The 22,657-nt window shown below is 38.2% G+C and overlaps 1 protein-coding gene across 8 annotated transcripts; it reads right to left on the bottom strand.

The window, feature by feature from the left end:
- Positions 1 to 1,567: 1,567 nt before the first annotated feature.
- On the bottom strand, positions 1,568 to 19,418 carry LOC120296830 (basic proline-rich protein-like). 8 transcript variants are annotated; one of them, XM_039318843.1, is made up of 24 exons: positions 19,285 to 19,418; positions 18,849 to 18,989; positions 16,229 to 16,336; positions 15,470 to 15,508; positions 15,250 to 15,360; positions 15,068 to 15,106; positions 14,844 to 14,954; positions 14,469 to 14,579; positions 13,756 to 13,911; positions 12,549 to 12,683; positions 11,021 to 11,167; positions 9,633 to 9,737; positions 9,082 to 9,120; positions 8,857 to 8,967; positions 8,094 to 8,246; positions 6,882 to 6,920; positions 6,660 to 6,770; positions 6,266 to 6,304; positions 6,010 to 6,147; positions 5,787 to 5,897; positions 5,618 to 5,656; positions 5,425 to 5,484; positions 5,068 to 5,232; positions 1,568 to 2,684 (listed from the first exon to the last, which is right to left on the bottom strand). In XM_039318843.1, exons 1-24 carry the CDS (start codon positions 19,349 to 19,351, stop codon positions 1,819 to 1,821), a joined length of 3,141 nt encoding a protein of 1,046 aa, XP_039174777.1. In that variant the 5' UTR covers positions 19,352 to 19,418; the 3' UTR covers positions 1,568 to 1,818. The 8 variants fall into 8 exon arrangements, with proteins under 8 accessions (XP_039174777.1, XP_039174779.1, XP_039174780.1 ...); XM_039318845.1 differs by having other exon boundaries at positions 5,068 to 5,229; XM_039318846.1 differs by having other exon boundaries at positions 5,787 to 5,894.
- Between the last annotated feature and the right edge of the window lie 3,239 nt (positions 19,419 to 22,657).

Below are 22,657 nucleotides of genomic sequence, written 5' to 3'. Positions count from 1 at the left end.
ATATATACACATTAAATAATCCCTGAAGATGTATTTCTAATGACCCTGGGTCAGAAGGAAATTGTAATTTGAGGCTCTAGGTACTTTAATTGTTTGAAGTGCTAGAACAGTTGATAAGTGAAGATGTTTTGGATACTGTTATGTTTTCTCCTAGAAAAGCTGCCTCCATCCTTCTTTGGATGCCAGACAATATATGATTTTCCCATTAGGAATTTGAGACTTATTAATATTTTAATTTGGGACTGTTTTAATTTTACTGCCTATTTGAATTAGCTGTTTTTATCGTATTTTACTGATTGGCATTCTCTCTTTATTTTCAAAATCCATTTAGAACCGTAAAACATTATTAGATCAATTCAAAGCTGACACCTCATCTGTTTTTAAGATTTAATAAAGCTATTATCAACATAGGGACTTTAAAATTTTACTCTTATCCAATATAATTATCTTTGTTTTTCTTAAGAAACGAATGATGTTAATGTTGTTTTCTCTCTTTTATGATATATCTATAACACCACATTAAAGAAGCCCCTGTCTTCTGTAAACAATCTTGATGTTTTGCTTTTGTTCAAAGAAAGAAATGAAGTAGAAATACTAACCTAGACACCACTGACCTGGATACTGTTTATTGTGAAGGACTGCATGTTTTCATGAACCATCGAACAACAAATCAAAAAGATCAGTTGGAATGTACTACACAACTGTTCTATTTGGTCATTATTTCATTCACACAGGCACTGCAGCAACTACAATGATTCATCATTTCCAGTGGCCTTCACTTCTTTTCTCTAAGTCATCATCAGTATATCCCAAGAGATTGAAGTGCGAGTAACTGGGAGCCTTCTCCGAAACTCTCTCCATGTTTCATTTGACAAATCGTAGAGGCTTTTCACAAGATCCATCTGAAATTTGTTATCTTCAGCTTCAATAAATTTCTCAAAATCCAAGGCAAATTGGTCCCGATGAATTAAATATATGGAACCTTCAACAGTATTACTTGCTCAATGCATCCCACAACTTAATACAAAACATATATACACATTACATAATCCCTGAAGATGTATTTCTAATGACCCTGGGTCAGAAGGAAATTGTAATTTGAGGCTCTAGGTACTTTAATTGTTTGAAGTGCTAGAACAGTTGATAAGTGAAGATGTTTTGGATACTGTTATGTTTTCTCCTAGAAAAGCTGCCTCCATCCTTCTTTGGATGCCAGACAATATATGATTTTCCCATTAGGAATTTGAGACTTATTAATATTTTAATTTGGGACTGTTTTAATTTTACTGCCTATTTGAATTAGCTGTTTTTATCGTATTTTACTGATTGGCATTCTCTCTTTATTTTCAAAATCCATTTAGAACCGTAAAACATTATTAGATCAATTCAAAGCTGACACCTCATCTGTTTTTAAGATTTAATAAAGCTATTATCAACATAGGGACTTTAAAATTTTACTCTTATCCAATATAATTATCTTTGTTTTTCTTAAGAAACGAATGATGTTAATGTTGTTTTCTCTCTTTTATGATATATCTATAACACCACATTAAAGAAGCCCCTGTCTTCTGTAAACAATCTTGATGTTTTGCTTTTGTTCAAAGAAAGAAATGAAGTAGAAATACTAACCTAGACACCACTGACCTGGATACTGTTTATTGTGAAGGACTGCATGTTTTCATGAACCATCGAACAACAAATCAAAAAGATCAGTTGGAATGTACTACACAACTGTTCTATTTGGTCATTATTTCATTCACACAGGCACTGCAGCAACTACAATGATTCATCATTTCCAGTGGCCTTCACTTCTTTTCTCTAAGTCATCATCAGTATATCCCAAGAGATTGAAGTGCGAGTAACTGGGAGCCTTCTCCGAAACTCTCTCCATGTTTCATTTGACAAATCGTAGAGGCTTTTCACAAGATCCATCTGAAATTTGTTATCTTCAGCTTCAATAAATTTCTCAAAATCCAAGGCAAATTGGTCCCGATGAATTAAATATATGGAACCTTCAACAGTATTACTTGCTGTCCAGTGAAGATTGGCTTTTTTGAAATAATGAAGCTGTACTTTTAAGTCCCCTTTGATTTCGGAAACAGGCGGAGTGACTGCAATTATCCACTCTGATTTCCAGTGAATGTTCCAGAATCTCCTATTCTGGTGGCTTTCCATGCAGACCACAAGATATGGCCTATTTCTAATTGTTTTTCTGTAAACCCGACAAACTCCTGAAATGAAATGCCTCTCCATGTATGCTTCCAAGGTCACATTAAGGGTTTCTCTCCATAATTCTGCCTTATCTCTCCTGATATTACAATAAAGCAGAATTTTGTCAGCTCTCCTGTTCAGGTGATCGAATGTAAAGGAAAGCTTGATCTGTGGATCAAAGAAGCGATCCCCTTCCATGTCATTATGGCGAGTCACCAGAACACTTTCCCCTTTTACGTGTGTAGTGGTGAAATTTTTCTTGGAATGATTAGCACACATCTGAGCAACGTCGTGCTTCATGAGTTTATCATCAGAAAGCAGAAAGCGAAGGTCTTCAAAGACATTCTTGAATTCACCCGGAGGGCATTGTTTTAACAAGTTGCATATTAATTTTATTTTGAGTGCATTAGCTGCTTCTTCTTCGGCTACTTTGGTTTCCTCAGGGGTTGGTTGTTCTAAATCAGGCAATGCGGCTGCAAAATAAAACAAGAGCTCTTTCAAACGTTTATGAATTAAACTCTCCACTGCTTATTGACATTTCTTCCAAAACAGAACGAAGTAGTTTTTCATTTTGAGTCTTTATTGTCACTTTTAGAAATGAGTCTAGAACTTCCTAGGATTAAGCTAGATCTAGAATTGAATGCGAGCTCATCAGAAGTTTTAATGGAAGCTATAAGAGCTTAAAACAGTAATTCATTGCAAACCAAATTCGAGCCAGCAGTGATGTGATTGAAAACACCCCTCCAATCCTAAAAATGACATGCAGTTTATGTTACATCAACTGAAATATTATTTATTTATCACATTTGTAAGGCTGCCTGACTTCATAGCAACTCTACACGGTGCACATATTAAAAATAAATTAGCAACAGATAAACATAACAATAGATTTCCAGAGAAAATAACCAACATTTTCTCAATCATACTGCATTCCCTCAAAGGGACTACTACTCAATCTGATACGCCTGGAGAAAATGGCGTAATTTAAGAGCCCATTTCAACAAGGCTATGATCGGGGCAATGCGACTCTCTGGACAGACGCAGTTCCAGAGGATAAATGCCACAACAGAAAATGACACTGTTTTAATTGATGGGACATAAAGCATACCAGCTCTGTCAGATTGAATATCGTAGGCGCGCTCTGAAGAGATATAGCATGCGGAGGGCTTTATAGATGTAGAGGGTACAGAGAATGATCTTGAAGAAAGGAAGAACAGTCCATAGCAAAGCAACAATCAGATAAGTTGGACTTGACCTCATTTGAAGCCAAATGACAAATGACTCAGACCATCCCTAGTTCACGGAGAGATAAAGCAAGGGGGGAAGGAAGAACATTCGGACTCGCAAGTGGCTACAATAAAAGAAATACTGAGATACAAGATGTGGATTTGTTCGTCAGGTCTACTGTAAAAGAGTAACACAATTCTTGTAAGTCTCCTATTCCAGGGGTCCCCAAACCCTGGGTCGTGGACTGGTACCGGGCCAGGGCCTGTTAGGAACCAGACCACACTGCTGGAGGTGAGATGCGGGTGATCAAAAGTGTGCATGCATGGGATCTATGTTGTGTACTCCTTCCCCCCACCCCTGGTCCGTGGAAAAAATATCAAACACAAAACTGGTCCCTGGTGCAAAAAAGGTTGGAGACCACTGTTCTATTCTGCTTCTAGACAGGCAGTTACCTTGATGACTAGAGTTAGCCTCCAATTCTCAGAGCACACACTATCAACAACCTTGCTAGAGTATTGCTGGATGTACCAGAAGCAAATGGATGTTCAAATAACTTATTTAAAAAATATGAAGTATTTGGTGCTCTCTGAACTTGGTTGTTTGCTTGGAGACATTTTATTACCTGACTAGGTAACAGCTTCTATGAATGAGTGTTGCTCCATGTTTATATGCAGAAGTTTGCCATGCCAATTTTGATATGTCTATGGGGTGGGGGGGTGGGGCGGATGCAGTAGGAGGAGATGGCTTTCTCCTTGGTTCCCCCTTGATTAGGGGAGTGTTTTCTGCTATTAACCCTTGTTTATTTTGGTATTAGCTACTGGAGATGATGTGTTTCTGGTTCTTTGTGTTTCCTTACTGCTTGTTTACTGCCTCTTGAATGGTGTGTAAATATGGTATGTAAATATATGTTGATAGCATCCAAGCATACTTTATTGTTTCTATTACTTTTTGTTTAGATTCAAAGCAGAGGATAGAGTAGCTACAGTTACGTAATGCAGAGGGGAGCGTGAACATTTCTGCCAACCTGTAGTTAGGCTCAAGCAGCCCACACGAGTCTCAAAGATGTTTTTTAAAAAGGCAACCAGATTGTTTTTTTTTCCTTGAGGAAGAAGAAAAAGACATTTCGCTTCTCATCCAACAGGCTTCATCAGTTATAGGATGATGGTCCGGGCGATGGAAGGATTAGTCGTGGCAGGATGGGAGGGGGTTGGACCGAGGGCACAGATAAACCCCCAAGTGCCTCAAGAGCTCTCAGGGAGAGTGCTAACGACCAGATGACTGCAAAGAAATATGACTCTTCCAACCCCCCCCCACCTTCTGTCAGCACTTATTTCTAATTTTTAACTAATTTCTCATTTGATAAATTTCCCTGAGATGCTAGGAACCACTGTTTAAGTCCCCTGAAGATAGAAATAATATCCTGCATGCCTTCTAAAAATTTTAAGCACGGATAGAAGGATGAGATCCAAACAATACGTTGAGACGTTCCTCAACCTATAGGCTAGGATGTCAACCAAGATCTAAGTAAAAGGGGAAGAGTCAGTACATGTTAAGGCATGGTCACAATTGTATTATTAAGGGCAGCTAGAGTGACCCTGAAGAGCAACTTGAGTTTTATCTTGGTTTTACCAGGCATTTCAGGTTGCTTGTCCTTTGCAGCTTGGGCATCCACTGCTTGCTTTGCTGGTGCTGCTGGTGCTCCTGGTGCAGTTGCTGAAGGCTGTGGTTCTGTTGTTGGTTTTGGAGTTGGTTGAGTTGTTGATGGCGCCGCCACAGGGGGAACAGCGGGGGCTGCTTTTTTGATAGGTAGATAGATAGATAGATAGATAGATAGACAGACAGACAGACAGACAGACAGACAGACAGACAGACAGACAGACACAGACAGACAGACAGACAGACAAATAGATTAAAAACAAAGAAAAATAACAACCCACAAAGACAAAATAATCGTTATCTTCAATTAAGTAACAAGATGTGACTTACCTGGTCCTTGCTTTGCTGCTGGTGCACCTGCTGGAGCTTGTGGTTCTGTTGTCGGTTTTGCTGCAGAAGGAACGGTGGGACATGCTGATTTTTTTTTAAATATAGACATTAAAAACACAAAGAAAAACAACAACACACAAGGAAAGAAAAAGGAAAGATGTTTTCTGTAAGTAATTGATAAGGGATGACTTACCAGGAGCTTGGGGACTGGCTGCTGTTGCTGGTTGTGGAGCTGTTTAAGTTTGGCATTTGGCAGAAGAAATAATATAAGAAAAAATATTAGGACTTGTATATTAAAACTTGGCACAAAGAACAAACAAGGAAATGTATTATCTTGAATTAAATAATAAGGGATGACTTACCCGGTGCTTGCTTTGCTGCTGGTGCAGTTGCTGAAGGTTGAGGTTCCGTTGTTGGTTTTGGTGTTGGTTGAGTTGTTAAAGGGGCCGCAGCAGGAGGAATGGTGGGGGCTGCTTTTTAGATAGATATAATTAGATTAAAAACATAAATAAAAATAATAAACCACAAAAGAAAAAAAAACAAGGAAAGGTATTATCTTCATTTAAGCAATAATGGGAGACTTACCTGGTGCTTCCTTTGATGTGGGCGCAACCCCTGGAGCTTGTGGTTCTGTTGTCGGTTTTGGTGCTGGCTGAGTCGTTAAAGGGGCCGCCGCAGGAAGTTCTGTTGCCGGTTGTGCTGCAGGAGGAATGGTGGGACCTGCTGAATGGTTTTTATAAAATATAGACACTAAAAACACAAAGAAAAACAACAACCCACAAAAAACAAAACAAAAAGGAAAGATGTTTTTTGTAATAATAACTGATAAGGGATGACTTACCAGGAGCTTGGGGGCTGACTGCTGTCGCTGGTTGTGGAGCTTTTTTAAGGTTTTCATTTTCAAGGGCATTTGACAGAAGAAATAATGCAAGAAAAAATATTAGGTCTTGTATATTAAAACTTGACGGAAAGAAAAAAGGAAGAGTATTATCATTAATTAGGTGACTTAGCAGTAGCAATAAAGTTAGACATATACTGCTTCATACTGTTTTGCAATCCTCTCTAAGTGGTTTACAGAATCAGCATATTACCCCCAACAATTTGGGCCCTCATTTTACCAACCTTGGAAGGATGGAAGGCTGAATCAACCTTGAGCTAGTGAGAATCGAACTGCTGGCTGTCGGCAGAATTAGCCTGCAATACTGCATTCTAACTACTGTGCCACCACAACTTACCCGGTACTTGCATTGTTGCTGGAGCAACCCCTGGAGCTTGTGGTTCTGTTGTTGGTTTTGGTGCTGGCTGAGCCGTTAAAGGGGCTGCTGCAGGAGGAACAGTGGGACCTGCTGAATTTTTTTTTAAAATATAGACATCAGGAACGCAAGGAAAAACAACAACCCACAAAGAAACAAAAAAGAAAAGATGTTATATGTAATTATCTGATAAAGGGTATTTACCAGGAGCCTGGGGACTGACTGCTGCTGCTGGTTGTGGAGCTGTTTGAGGTTTTCATTTCCAAGGAGATTTGCCATAAGAAATTATACAAGAAAAAAAAACATTAGGTCTTGTATATTGAAGCTTGAAAAAAAAGGGGGGGGGAGCAGAAATAATGATACTGAGTTTGTATTTTGCTTTTCAATATTTCTGCAGTAAGACTGTAACATTCAGTCAATTTGGAATGCAAAAATCCCCATCCCACCTTGCAGTTTAACTTCCTGTTGAGGCCAAGATAGTTCTAGAGTGGACTTCTTGTCTGCAGACTGATCACTTACAAGTTGGGCAGGAACTTTTGCATCTCTCACAATAATTGCATTTGAGAAATTGCAAGTGGTTGGAGCATGCAGAACTTATAAATTGCGTCCCAAACCTCAAATAAATAATGGCCCAAAGTACTCATTAAACAGTATGTAAGGTGTGATCCTCATCAGCCCACACGCAATCCCACCCAGCATCACAAAGTTATGCTCCTGAAATGTATTGGCAAATAGACAATTTAATTGATACAATTTTTTTTTAAAAAAATGTAATTCGGAACAGACATGGTGGAAAGAAATCAATTTCAGCCAATTTCATGGCATATTTTGAATAGAGACTGAGGGTTATCAATTACTAGGATGCCTCTGGGAAACCGCCTGTCTCCATCTCATTCTTAAATCTCACGAAACTCTCTTGAAGGCTGCAAATTTGCCTGACAGTGGTGTTTTGGGAGAATTTGGAGTCAAGGTTGGTAGTGAAAGTAGGACTGGGAATGATTTTCATCTCAGAAGTTACCTATTTCTATTTCACTCTTAACCTCCTCCACAAAATAAATGAAAATGTTCTAGTAGCATCATCGATCATCTTATGGCTTACTGAGACCCAACAGAAGGTTAATAGGCTGAAATGAGACCTACAATCCAGTGAATGTTGCCCTTCCAGTCTTATCGGTCTGATGTGTTCCCAGGAGCTACCAACCAACACTATCTAGGTTCCTCCTAGAAATTCTGTTTTCAATGGAAATTATTTCCTGAGATCAAAATATCATCACCAGAAGTTCTTCAAACTATCAGCTGGATTGTCAGCTGACATCAAGGAAACTGCAGAAAAGTCAGCATGCATTAAGGGATTTGTGCCATTAAGGGCAGCTAGAGTGACCCTGAAGAGCAATCTAAATTTTATCTTGGTTTTACCAGGCGTTTCTGGTTTCTTGTCCTTTTCAGCTTGGGCAGCCACTGCTTGTTTTGCTGATGCTGCTGGTGCAGTTGCTGAAGGTTGTGGTGCTGTGGTCGGTTTTGGTGTTGGTTCAGTTGTTAAAGGGGCTGCTGCAGGAGGAATGGCGGGAGCTGTTTGATAGATGATAGATAGATAAATAGATAGATAGATAGATAGATAGATAGATAGATAGATAGATAGATAGAGTTAGAATAAAAACATATGTAAAAATACCAACCCATAAAAGAAAAAAAAAACCAAGGAAAGATATTATCTTCATTTAAGGAGAGAGAGAGAGAGATTAAAAAAGCATAACAATAAGAACCCCAAAAGAAAACACAAGAAAAAGTGTAATCTGTCATGGTTCCGATGCTAAGACCAACAAAATCAGAACTCGGAGGATAAAGGTTTCCTCAAAGAACATGTTTATTGGTTACAAAATATCGGCATGGTCAAAAGTGAAACCAAGTCTGAAATTCCCTCCAAAGCATTATACTATTACAAAGTCAAACTTCCCACCCTAGTGCTATGCAATCATCTACGTTCCCCAATAGAATAATTTGGCGGGCTTTCTAACAAAACGCCCAACCCTCTAAGCTAACTGATAGAATGACCTTGGTTCCCACGGGACCCAGAATTGTTTAGACTTTCTTGTGGCAACCTAGAATGAGCAAGATGGCTTCAGCCAGGTTCATTGTAGAGTTGACATAATCTTTAATTAAGTAATAAGGACTGACTTACCCGGCGCTTGCTTTGTTGCTGGTGCACCTGCTGGAGCTTGTGGTTCTGTTGTCGGTTTTGCTGCTGGCTGAGTTGTTAAAGGGGCTGCCACAGGAGGAATGGTGGGACCTGCTGAATTTTTTTTTTAAAAAATATAGACATTAAAAACACAAAGAAAAATGACAACCCACAAAGAAACAAAAAGAAAAGATGTTATCTTTAATTAACTGATAAGGGATGACTTACCAGGAGCCTGGGGACTGGTTGCTGTTGCTGGTTGTGGAGCTGTTTGAGGTTTTCATTTCCAAGGGAATTTGCCAGAAGAAATAATATAAGAAAAAAAAAATTAGGACTTGTATATTCAAGCTTGAAAAGAAAGGGGGGAAATAAGCAGAAATAATGATACTGAGCTTATATTTTGCTTTTCAAGATTTCTGTAGTAAGACTGAAAAATTCAGTCAATTTGGAATGCGAAAATCCCCATCCCAAACAATTTCAAAACAAGGAAAAGTGTTATTTTCAATTAAGTAATAAGGGATGATTTACTAAGAGTCTTGGGGCTGTTTTTCAACTGTTTCAGGGGTTTTTTTTCAAGAGATTTTGCCAAATTTTATTGTTACAAGAAGAAATATTAAGCCATGCATATTGAAATCTAATAGGAAAGAGAACAAAGCAAAATCTTTTCAAGGTTTTTGTAATAAGACTGAAAATCTTCGCTTTTCAGAATGAAATGGACAGTATATAAATTTAATGTAAATAAATTAAGACAATTTGGAAGGTCTGAAACCTCTTATCACCTTGAGCTTTACTCTCTGGTTGAGGCTGAGATGGTGCTGGAATGGGCTTCTTGTCTGCAGGCTGATCACTTACAGCTTGGGGAGGGCCTTTTGCACTCACAGTAGCTGAAAATGAGACATTGAAAATGGTTTGAGCATGCAGAACTTAAAAATTATTCATAAAACAATCTGTAAGTGTGGTCGCCATCACTTCATGTGCAGTCCAATCCAACACCACAAAGTTAGTCTCCTGAAATGTGTTGGCAAATAGACAATTGTGTTGATTTGATTTTTTTTAAAAAAAATAATTCAGAATATGCATGCCAGAAGGAAACAAATTTCAGCCCATTTCATGATATATTTGGGAAGAGAAACTGAGGAATAACAGCAACTAGGATATCTCTGGGAAAGAGCTTGTCTCCGTTCCATACTTAATAGCAGTAGCAATAACACTTTGATTTATATGTCACTCCATAGTACCTTACAGCAGGGGTCCCCAGCCCCCGTTCCGTGGACCAGTACCGGGCTGCAGCATGTCAGCAACTGGTCTACACAAACAAGCAAAGCTCCATCCACAGGATGCAGGCAGCACACAAAACCACACACCCTCCAGTCTGTGGAAAAACTTCTCTCTACGGAACCGGTCCCTAGTGCCCAAAAGGTTGGAGATCTCTGTTTTACAGCACTCTCTGACTGGTTTATAATGTCAGCCTATTGCTTCCAACATTTTGGGTCCTCATTTTGCTGACCTCAAAAGGATGGAAGGCTGAGTCAACCTTGAGCTGGTCAGGATTGAACTCCTGGCTGTGGTCAGAGTTTGCCTGCAATACCGCATTCTAACCACTGCACCACCAGGACTCCTTAAGTCTCACAAAACTCTCTTAAAGGTGTTAGACCTGCTTGAAAGTGGTGTTTTGGGAGCTTTTGAAATGGAGACTGTAGGACTGGGTTTTTTTTTATCCCAGGTGTCCCCTATGCCTTTTTTCACTCGTAACCACCCCCACAAAACAATTGAAAATGTTCACTCCAAACTTTTCTTGTGGCATCACCACATGATCAGATGGGACCATCCAGAAAACATACAGATTGAATTGAGACTCACAAACCAGAAAATGTTGCCTATATTTTTGTATGGGTGTGAAATGTTTTCCTGAGATCACAGGCAACGTTGTTTAAGTCCCCCATATATAAAAACAACTTCCGCTGTGCTTCTACATTTTTTTAAGCAATGTAGAGGGCTGACACTCAAATATCCTCCTCAGATGTTCTTTGAGTTATAGGCTAGGATGTCAGCCAAGATCAAAGGAAAAACAGAATAGTTAATCCATGTTAATGTATAGCCACCCTTATGTTATTAATGGTATCCAGAATGCCCCTGGCAAGCAATTTGAATTTCATCTTGGTTTTACCAGGAGTTTCTGGTTTCTTGTCCTTTGCAGCTTGGGCATCCACTACTGGCTTTGCTGCTGGTGTGACCCCTGGAGCTTGTGGTTCTGTTGTTGGTTTTGGTGTTGGTTCAGTCGTTAAAGGAGCTGTCACAGGAGGAATGGTGGGACCTGAATTTTTTTTTAAAAAAAAATGACATTAAAAACACAACAAAAAACAACAACTCGCCAAAAAAAAGGAAATATGTTATATCTAATTAACTGATATGAGGTTATTTACAAGGAGCCTGGGGACTGACTGCTGTCACAGGTTGAGGAGCTGTTTGAGGTTTTCGTTTCCATGGGAATTTACCAGAAGAAATAATACAAGGAAAAAAAAAAGAGTAGAACTTGCAGGTTGAAACTTGAAAAGAGAGGTAAACATAAGAAATGTAATGATCCTGAAATTGCATTCTGCCTTTCAAGATATCTGTAGTAAGACTGAAAATTCAGAGAATTTGGAATATCAGAATCCCCATCTCAGCTTGCACTTTAATTCCCTGTTAAGGCTGAGATGGGTCTGGAGTGGACGTCTTACCTTCTGGATGATCAATTATAAGTTGGGGAGGGACTGAGGGGGGCCTTGGTGCTCTCTGAGTTTGATTGTTTTCTTGTAGACGTTTCATTGCCAAACTAGGTAACTTCATCAGTGCTAGTAAGGGGATAGGGTTTGCTTTCATTTTATATCCTAGTGCAGGGGTGTCAAACTGCCGGCCCATGGGCCAGTTGCATCATATAGGGCCGTGCCCACCCCAGCTCCAGCAATGCAAAAAAAGTTGCAATATGTCACGACACGCAGCAAGTTTGACACCCATGTCCTATTGCTCATCCTAGTGGAAATGTTCTTGTAGGTTCTTTGGTTGGGCTGTTTACTGATAACTTGGGGTGGTTCTTCTTCTTCTCCAAAGACCCCTCATTTCAACCCTCAGCTAGAAATATTCTCCTTTATGGGGAGGGACTTTTTCACACGAATATGCAATTCACATGAAACATGGGTTCCTTTTTATTTTACATATCAAATGGTGAAATTATAACAGTAGACTTCCTCATTAATAAATACATTAGGGAAGGAAATTTTTGTTTCATCCATACTGAGAAGATCTTAGAGGGATATAAAGGCTATTTTAGCTCTCCTTTCCTTTAGGAATTCTCTATATGTTGATCACTTATCGTGCTGTGTCCCATTCTTGCTTCTAAATGGTTTTAACATTGAATTGTTTTCTTCTGGGATTGTGTTTCCCCTTGGGTTTCTGGCATTGACACAATAGCCAATGAATAAATTGTGTCTGCGCACAGTAGAAGCCTCACATGGTTCTGCTATTTTCTCTGGATCACTGGGCCAAAAAACTAGTCACAATTTCCCTAAATCATGGGCTATATTTTGCTAAGTTATTTGCCCACTTATAGTTCTAAAAATATTTTTTACCAACAAATGACTAATAGTAAAAAAATATCTGATCTGCTAGAATGCCTACATTGTGACAATTTTCTTTTTTTCTTTTTTAACTTTTACCAGGTTTTTCCAGTTCCTTTGATGTTGGAAGGTCCACAACCTGTTTTGTTGCTGTTTTAGCATCTTGTGGTTTTTTACCTTCTGTTGGTGCTGGTTCGGTTTTGGAAGGGCCTGCCTCAAAAGTAACAGCTCGGACTGGAATTTGGGGAGAAACAAAATACACATAATTTATATATGCCCCAATATATTTATTTTCTGGGAAAGCTGGCTAGAACTCGGTAACATATAGTCCGCTGAAAAACGTGTTTAACAACTTTGAACAAAAACCAAAGAAAACCTAACATGCATCTATATAAACCTTAATAAAGAATAATCTTCCCCAGGAACACGCTGTTTTTACTTTAACACTGGATGAGTCTGGAGTGGAGGATCTGGTGTTCTAGTTATACTTTTTTCTTTTAGAAAGTTCAGTAGAAGTTACATCTAAGGAAGTATAGTGCACAAAAGGTTCATCTGCAAATTAACTGACATTTATTATTTTGCATTGGGATGAACAAGGTTTTGGGGACAAAGGATACAGCACGGTTTCAAATAATATGCTGAACAAAAATGCTTTCATGCTGTGATTGGTCAGGACAAACTTTTTAAACGTTTTTAAAAAGTTGACTCATATTTCAACATAGTTAGTTGAGGACATTTACAGATAGAGGTGATCCTTGACTTACAAACACAATTGAAACCAGAATTTCCATTGCTGACTGAGCAAGAAGTTCTTAACTGACTCACGCCTGATTTTATGACTTTTTCTTGCCATAGTTATTAAATGAACCACTGCACAATTGTTAAATGAATCATATAGTCGTAAACAAATCCAGCTTCCTCCTATTGACTTTGCATGTTGGAAACCAGCTGGGAAAGTTGCAAATGGTTGTCACAGGATCACATGACAAATGTATGTATGACAAATACATGCCCATTGCCAAATACTGGAATTTTGATCACATGACCATAGGAAGACTGCAATGGTTGTAAGTGCAAGGACTGGTCAAAAATCATAACTCATGGTCGCTAAACTAATGGCTGTGTATCAGTTTGCCACAATTTGCCATATGATATAAAATTTATAGTTTGGCACCTGATGTTGGAGGGGGCATGGAAGCATGGAAGACTGCTTCTGGGAGCCATATGTGGCTCAAGAGCTTATCACTCTAGAGAAGCGTATCTAGAGTGACCCTGAAGAGTAACTTGAGTTTTATCTTGGTTTTACCAGGCGTTTCGGGTTTCTTGTCCTTTGCAGCTTGGGCATCCACTACTTGCTTTGCTGGTGCTGCTGGTGCAGTCGCTGAAGGCTGTGGTTCTGTTGTTGGTTTTGGTGTTGGTTGAGTTGTTAAAGGAGCCGCCGCAGGAGGAACGGTGGGGGCTGCTTGATAGATAGATAGATGATAGATAGATAGATAGATAGATAGATAGATAGATAGATAGATACATAATGATGATAGATAGATACATACATACATAATGATGATGATGATAGATAGATAGATAGATAGATAGATAATGATGATGATAGATGATAGATAGATGATAGATAGATAATGATGATGATAGATAGATGATAGGTAAATAGATAATAAATGATGATGATAGATGATAGATAGATAATGATAATGATAGATAGATAGATGATAGATAAATAGATAATAAATAGATGATGATGATAGATGATAGATAGATGATAGATAGATGATGATGATAGATAGATAATGATGATGATAGATGATACATAAATAGATAATAAATAGATAGATAGATAGATAATGATGATGATAGATGATGATAGATAAATGATAGATAGATGATAGATGATAGATAGATAGATAGATAGAATTAGAATAAAAACATATGAAAAATAACAAACCACAAAAGAAAAAGAAACAAGGAAAGGTATTATCTTCATTTAAGCAATAATGGGAGACTTACCTGGTGCTTCCTTTGATGTGGGTGCAACCCCTGGAGCTTGTGGTTCTGTTGTCGGTTTTGGTGCTGGCTGAGTTGTTAAAGGGGCTGCCCCAGGAGGAATGGTGGGGGCTGCTAGATAGATAGATAGGTAGGTAGGTAGGTAGGTAGGTAGGTAGGTAGGTAGGTAGATAGATAGATAGATAGATAGATAGATAGATAATGATGATGATGATGATAGATAGATAGATAGATAGATAGATAGATGATGATAGATAAATAGATGACAATAGATAGATAGATATAGTTAGAATAAAAACATACGTAAAAATAACAACCCACAAAAGAAAAAAACAAGGAAAGGTATTATCATCATTTAAGCAATAATGGGAGATTTACCGGGTGCTTCCTTTGATGTAGGTGCAACCCCTGGAGCTTGTGGTTCTGTTGTTGGTTTTGGTGCTGGCTGAGTCGTTAAAGGGGCTGCCGCAGGAGGAACGGTGGGACCTGCTGAATGGTTTTTATAAAATATAGACACTAAAAACAAAAAGACTAACCATAATCCACAAAAAAAACAAAAAGGAAAGATGTTATCTGTAATTAACTGATAAGGGGTGACTTACCAGGAGCCTGGGGACTGACTGCTGCTGGTGGTTGTGGAGCTGTTTGAGGTTTTCATTTCCAAGGGAATTTGCCAGAAGAAATAATACAAGAAAAAAATATTACAACTTGTATATTAAAACATGGCAGAAATAACAAACAAGGAAAGGTGTTATCTTCAATTAAGTAAGAAAAAGTGACTTACCTGGTACTTGTGTTGCTGCTGGAGCAACCCCTGGAGCTTGTGGTTCTGTTGTCGGTTTGGGTGCTGGCTGAGTCGTTAAAGGGGCCGCCGCAGGAGGAACAGTGGGACCTGCTGAATGGTTTTTATAAAACATAAACACTAAAAGCATAAAGAAAGACAACAACCCACAAAGAAAAAAAGAAGGAAAAATGATATCTCTGAATGATAAAGGGATATTTACCAGGAGCCTGGGGACTGCTGATTGTTGCTGGTTGTTGAGCTGATTGAGGTTTTCATTTCAAAGGCAATTTGTCAGAAGAAATAATGGAAGAAGAAAAAAAATATAAGGATGATAGAGGTACAGTATATAAATAAATAAAAAAATAGAGAGAGAGCCAGTTTGGTTTAGTGGTTTGGGTATCAGACTGGAAAGTGGGAGATGCTGAGTTCAAGTCATGTCTTAGCCATCAAACCACTGGTTGACTTTGGGCCAATCCCTCTCTCTTTCAGGACTGTTGTTGCAGGGAAAGTTAGGATGAAGAAGGTATATTGGGTATGTTCCCCATCTTGAATTATTTGTAAAAATAATACAGAGCTGATGCAAAAAATAAATAAATAAAAATAATATTTTTAAATAAATAAATAGATCATCATCATCATTTTAGCCATTGTCTATCCACTGCAGGATGAAGGCCTCTTCCTTATGTTTCCAACCAATACGTTCCTGAGCTATATACATACATACATGCATAAATATACATACATATGTATTCAAAATTTTGTGGCTGACAAAGTGTTAAATGGGAGACTAGTATAGCTATTTCAAGCTCTTTAGCTCTCATCAGCTAGTCTTACCCTTCTGGGATAACACATAGTTATACATATGTATATATACATACAAGGAAAAGTAATGAATCTGAAATTATATTCTGCCTTTCAAAGTTTGCGTAGTAAAACTAAAAAAATCAGACAATTTGGAATGTCAAAATTCTCATCCCACCTTGTACTTTAACTTCCGGTTGAGGCTGAGATGGTTGTGGAGTGGACTTCTGGTCTACAGGTAGATCACTTCCAGGTTGAGGAGGGACTTTTGCATCACTCACAATATCTGTAGATGAGAAATTCCAAGCAGTGTGAGTAAACAGGGCTTGTGAACAATTTATATTACAAGCAGGAACCATGAGACAATAGCCCAACGTATTCATTTTTCCAGTAAGCAATTCATGCAAAACCAAGTCCCTCTTTTATTGTATATATCAGCTGATAAAATTATAACGGTACAATTCCTTATTAAGAGATTTGGCATGGGTGGAAATTTTTCTTTGACGTATCCTAAAAAAGTTCTCAGACTGGGTGAACGGATGTCTGGCAAAAGGAGGATGTGTCCTCTTCATTATCCTGATGATGTCCATCTGGAAAGCATAGCCTTAAAATCAAACACTGTCCAGCTTTGTAAGTATCTCTTTCTGAGTGGCTTTTCTCCACGGCACACTGCCTCCTAAAGAAGTACTAATGGAACCTCAAGTTAACAAGCTCTGCTCTGATCTTGATTAGTACTCTCTCTCCAGCTTGCACTGATGCCTGAAATTGACAAGACCTTAATCAGTTACAGGGCTGAAGGCTTTTGCCCCTTAACTGGTTCTGACACCTTCCTGTAATTGAAAATCTTTCTCATGCTGGAAAAAGTAATTTCATATAGGCCCATTCTTGTAGACTCAAGTACTACCAACACCACCACCTCCTCCTTCTCCTCCTCCTCCTAGTTTTACATTATAATTTTTATTGCAGGTTCCAAGAAAATCAAATAGTGTGTCCTCCTTCCCTTCCCCACCCCATTTGTCCTGTTTTCCAAATGTCCATGCCCTCCTTTGCTGGGTTCAGAAACCTGATAATCTGATTCTCAAAACCAGGGAACTCCAAACTTGGTAATTTTAAAACTTGTGAATTTCATCTGCCAGAATTCCTTAGCCAGCCATTCTATATACATAGATTTCAGTATAGATTTGACTTACGGTCACAACTGAGCCCAAAATTTCTGTTGCCAAGTAAGGCATTTGTTCAGTGAATTTTACCCCATTTTACTATCTCTTTTGCCACACTTGTTAAATGAATCACTGAAGTTGTTAATAACACACTTGTTAAGTGAGTCTGACTTTGTCAGAAGGTTGCAAAAGGGGATCACATGACCTTGGATAGGACTCAGTTGCCAAGACTCTGAATTTTGATCACGTGACCATGGGGATTCTGCAATGGTCGTAAGTGTGAAAAACGGTCATAAGTCACTTTTTTCGGTGCCGTTGCAATTTTGAAAGGTCACTAAATGAACTGTTGTAATTTGTACTCAGGCATTTCTTTCCTGTTTGCTTGTTTTGCAGATATACACATCTAGCCTATTGTGGATGTTGGAGACCTTGTGTGGACTTGCCTGACACTACCTAAGTATCCTCCTTGCTTAAGTTATTTGTATTTCCAGATGTGTTTCTCCTCTAACATCTGGACCACTTGCTGTGTGATAGACCCAAAAAAACTAGTCACAAGTTGCTTTACGGGTGGTATTTTGCCAATACGTTAACCCACATACATTTTTTCACTAACAAAAGATTGATAGTAAAAAATCTCTGGCCAACTAGAATGCCCACATTGTGACAATTTACCATTCTTCTAGTTTTACCATGTTTTTTGGGCTCTTTTGTCTTTGATGTTGGATTGTTTTGTTGTTGTTTTAGCATATGAAGATAGTGGTGGGCCTGGGAGTTAGGGAAAAAAACCCAAACCATATATTTACATAATCCAGTTTGATTTACTGGTTAAGGCATCAGACTAGAAGTCAGGAGACTGTGAGTTTATTTATTTAAAATATTTATATAGCTACCTGCCATGTACCAAATCCTGAGTGGATCCCAATCAAGAATGAAAACAATATAAACACCATATAAAAATTACTCTTTATTCTAGTTATGCCTTAGGCATGAGCTGGTTCAGTGGCTTTGAGTGAATCAGTTTTTCTCAGCCCATGACATCAGCTTGGGCAACAAGCTAGTCAGTCAATTCCTGTTGCAACCCATGGATCAACACTTGACTGAGCCAAAAAATCAAATTTTTCCACTTGTGGAAAAATGCTAGGAAGAAAAAAAAATCATATCTCTATTTTCTAGAAAGTTTGCTGTAATAAGGTCAATTGGAAAAAAAAATACTTAACAAATCTGGAAGAAACCTAAAGAAAACAATACCATTAACTGATTGTTTATACTGGTCTTAAGGAAGCCTTAATATTTTCAAGACTACTAATCTTGGAAGATTCTGGAGTAGGGTCTACTGTATTGGTTCCACTTTTTTTCTTTAAAAAAATCAACAGAGCTTACAGGATATCTGAATAAGAATATAACAATTTGGTCTGCAAATTAGCCAGCATTTATTAATACTGGTTAACGTTAGCTTGTGATTGATCTGGACAAATTAATTTTTAAAGAACTGATTCACATTTCAGTATAATTAGTCAATTACACTATTATTACTCATTTCATAATTTGCCGTTATTTGAACTTATATTTTGGCAACTAATAATGCTGCAGAAGGTGAGGTAGTCACATTTTGATAATTTATCATTTCCTTTGTTGTACCAGGTTTTTCCTTTGTCTCAGAGGTTGGAACGGCCTCAGGTTGTTTTGATGTTGCTTTAGCATCTGTAGGTGGTTGAGATGCACCCTCTTTTGGTGCTGGTTCAGTTTTTGATTGGCCTGTTTCAACAGGAGCAGCAGGATCTGGAATTTTGGGGGGGGGAAATAAATAGAAAATACCTCTTACAGAAATTCATGCATTTTTGTTTCTGTGAAAGCTCTCAATGGTGAGACGGGTGGAGTATAAATTTAACAAACAAATAAAGCTTGCTAAATCCCTTAATCCCACTGAAAAGATTGTTTAACAAATTCTGAGGCTAAAACAGAACTCTAAAATATTGACTGTGTGTGTGTGTATGCATGTGGGCCTCAAAGGACAGATACTAAGTGTTTATATTATTAGGAAAAAAACAACTACATAAAAAAAAGGATATATTACCCTTGTTTTTAGCATTGGAGGACCCTGGAGTTGAGGTCTGCTTTGCTGTATTCTTTTTTGAAAACATTTACAGCGACTGCAAATGAATATAGATGAGAAAATTGTTATGTTCTGCACACAAAATGATATCAATTGCTAGGTTCTGTTCAGACTGTCACGCACTGTGACCTGGAGAAATGCCAGAGAAAACAATTGTTTTGTCATTCTATGACATCAAGGGAAATGGAACCATCAACATTTCTTGACGGTTACATCTGGATTCAAGAGTTTCTGAGTTTTCTGCAGTGCAGAGCAAAATTTATGGAAAGTTCTGAAGAGGAGTGACTATAGCTTGGATGTGCTATTGTCATTTGCAACCTTTTCAAAGATTTGTGCCTCTTTAAAAATTTTGCATAACTTATATGCATTTAATTCAATAAACTGAGATGTATGTACATCTAATTATTTTTTTTAAATGTCAGGCGACAGATTAGTTGATATATGATAGATAGATGGATGGATGGATGGATGGATGGATGGATGGATGGATGGATAGATGGATGGACAGACGGACAGACAGACAATTTTGAACTGGGATAGGGAACTTTTTGATACTGAAAAGAGGCCCTTGGACTTCAAACAATACTCTGGACATCATGCTTCAATGTTTTGGATTAGAACAAGTTCTTTTTAATGGATTCACATCCAAATTTAATTAGTTAAGGGCAGTTAACTAATTTCATAATTTTTCCCATCAGGTTAAAACGTTATAATACCTGTATTGCTAGTGCTGTGACAGTTACACCAGAACTTCTCTGGGGTGCATGTGACTCTGGAGCCACAGAGTGTATCATTCTATTGTGTATTAAAATAATCTAATAAATTTTTGATTCATCATGCATGTGAGATACCTATCAATGATGTTGTAGTCATAGTCACAAAACCATGTGACAAACTTTTGGGCATCATTCATGTTCCCTCTATAGCTCTTGATAGAGTAGCACAATGGTCTTCAAACATGGCCCTTTTATGAGTTGTGGACTTCAAATCCCAGAATCCCTCAGCTAGCCAGGCTGGCTGAGGAATTCTGGGAGTTGAAGTCCACAAGTTCATAAAAGAGCCAAGTTTGAAGATCCCTGGGGTAGCATGTTTCCTGAACAAGGTAATGCTTAATCTTCTTAAAACCTCAGGTGTTGATCATTGTAATTTCTTAGACTATATAATTTGTATTATGTGGGCTAGCTTTGAAGAAACTACATCTGGCATAGGCACAGAGGTATGTCTGCTGATGGGAGTTAAGCAGTATGGCAGTTGTACCATTTCCTGGATTATGAAACTGTGAGGATCATATTTTGGTTATCTCTCAGTTAGACTGAGCATTTAAACGTATTCCAGATCCCATATTTTGGATCATAGCAACAGCCAATCTGATTGACTTACTGCAATCTATTTCATAGTCTTTTCAATTTTCCTAATGCATACTAGTAGAATGGTTTGTCTTCAGAAGTTGTGGGCGCTCCATTACTGGAAGTTTTTAAGAAGAGATTGGACAGCCATTTGCCCAGAATGGTTTAGGGTCTCCTGCCTGAGCAAAGGGTTGGACTAGAAGACCTCCAAGGTCCCTTCCAACTTTGTTATTCTGTAAGTTGTAATCTGTTATTTTATGGGAACCTTTTGCACTGAAACAAAAATCTTTCTAAGAGAGTATTAGATAGCTTTGCATTCAACATATATTGATTTACAGGTAAAAAGAGGAGTGTGCCATTGTTCGTTTAATTAGATGGAGAATTAATATGATATGAAAACCAAAAACAATTCCCAATTAGCTTGCTCAAAGGAGTGGAGATGGCTTTAGCTTCTATTCTATATAAATTTTGATACAAGCTGACATACATTTTTGGCCCTGTCACATCTTATATGTTTTCTTTGACAGTGTTTCTGAATCTCATCAACCTCAGAGATAACTCGTGGTTATGAGTTCCCCTATCTCATATATTTAATTGGTTAATTCCTCAAGTTTAGGAGAGGAAAAAACTATAATTATGAATTGATCTTCTTTAACATTGAATACAACATCCAAGAGTTGTATACTATGCTATGCTCTGCTCTACATTACTAAATACAATGCACTGCAAAACAACACAAATTACAATCTTAATTGAAAAAAAGATTGCAGAAAAGGTTGACATTTCTGGCAAGTACATATCTTAAAATATATGGGTAAACCAGATACACTAATACTCTCCCCCCCCCCCGTTGTTGCCACTCCAAATTATAAGAATATGATATTTGTTTTGTCATATAGTAAGGCCTTTATACCTCCCCATAGTTAATTATGCTCGGTATAAGAGTACAGTGGAAGCAATACTATGTGATAAAGATGAGAAAGGAAATTATCTGTTTTGTCAAATACATTTCTTGATGCTTGATTTTGAAAGAAGAAAAAAAAACATTTCTCACTGTCAGTGAGAATGCAAGGAGAGTGCCCAAAATTAGCAGTTTGAATTAAGGCAGGGAAAATAAAGGAATACATTTCTTTCTATAGTGTGATGGAGAAAAAAATCCTGGGACACCCCCAGCATCCTTCTCTCTTCTCAGTTACTGAGTGACGAGGTTCAGGACTGTTTCCCTACTCCATCAGGATACTGTTTAAAGTCTCCTAGAAACCTTTATTCCAGGGGTTCTCAATCTTTCTAATGCCGCGACCCCATAATACAGTTCTCCATGTTGTGGTGATCCCCAACCACTTATACATCACCGGGTGCCAGGGGCGTGGCCAAAGAAAAGGGGAAAAAATGGCGGACAGCCTTGTTTGGCGATCCCCGTGAAATGGTCATTCGACCCCAAATGGGGTCCTGACCCACAGGTTGAGAACCACTGCTTTATTCAATGCCTGCCAAGTTTGGGTCAAGCATACAAAAAACACTGTTCCTTGGGTGAAACACTGAATACCTTCCAAACAAGCTTTTACGGTTATTTTCACAAAAAGAGTTGCAGGTAGTATGTTCATGTTGGCTGCTTCTACACAAATTATTCTGTATTTCATCATGTCCAATTGGAAGTTTTCTGGTCTTGTGCACGTGTAATGAAGTGTCTAGATCACGATCATGTGAAATATTAATACCGTTTTATAAAACTTTAGTAAGCGCACATCTAGATATTGCATCTAGTTTTGGTTGTCACATTATAAAAAAGATGTTGAGACACTGGAAAGCGTGCAGAAAAGAGCAACTCAAATGATTAAGGGCCTGGAGACTAAAACATATGAAGAATGGTTGCAGGAATTGGGTATGTCTAGTCAAGTGAAAAGAAGGACTAGGGGTGACATGATAGCAGTGTTTCAATATTTGAGGGGCTCCTGCAAAGATGAGGGAGTCAAGCTATTCTCCAAAGC

This window comes from Crotalus tigris, unplaced genomic scaffold (genome assembly GCF_016545835.1).
Source record: "Crotalus tigris isolate CLP2741 ecotype Arizona unplaced genomic scaffold, ASM1654583v1 scf7180000021590.295515839:345692, whole genome shotgun sequence".
Lineage (NCBI taxonomy): Eukaryota > Metazoa > Chordata > Lepidosauria > Squamata > Viperidae > Crotalus > Crotalus tigris.
Note: the sequence above shows the minus strand (reverse complement) of the source record. Positions and strands in the feature narration are given on the sequence as shown.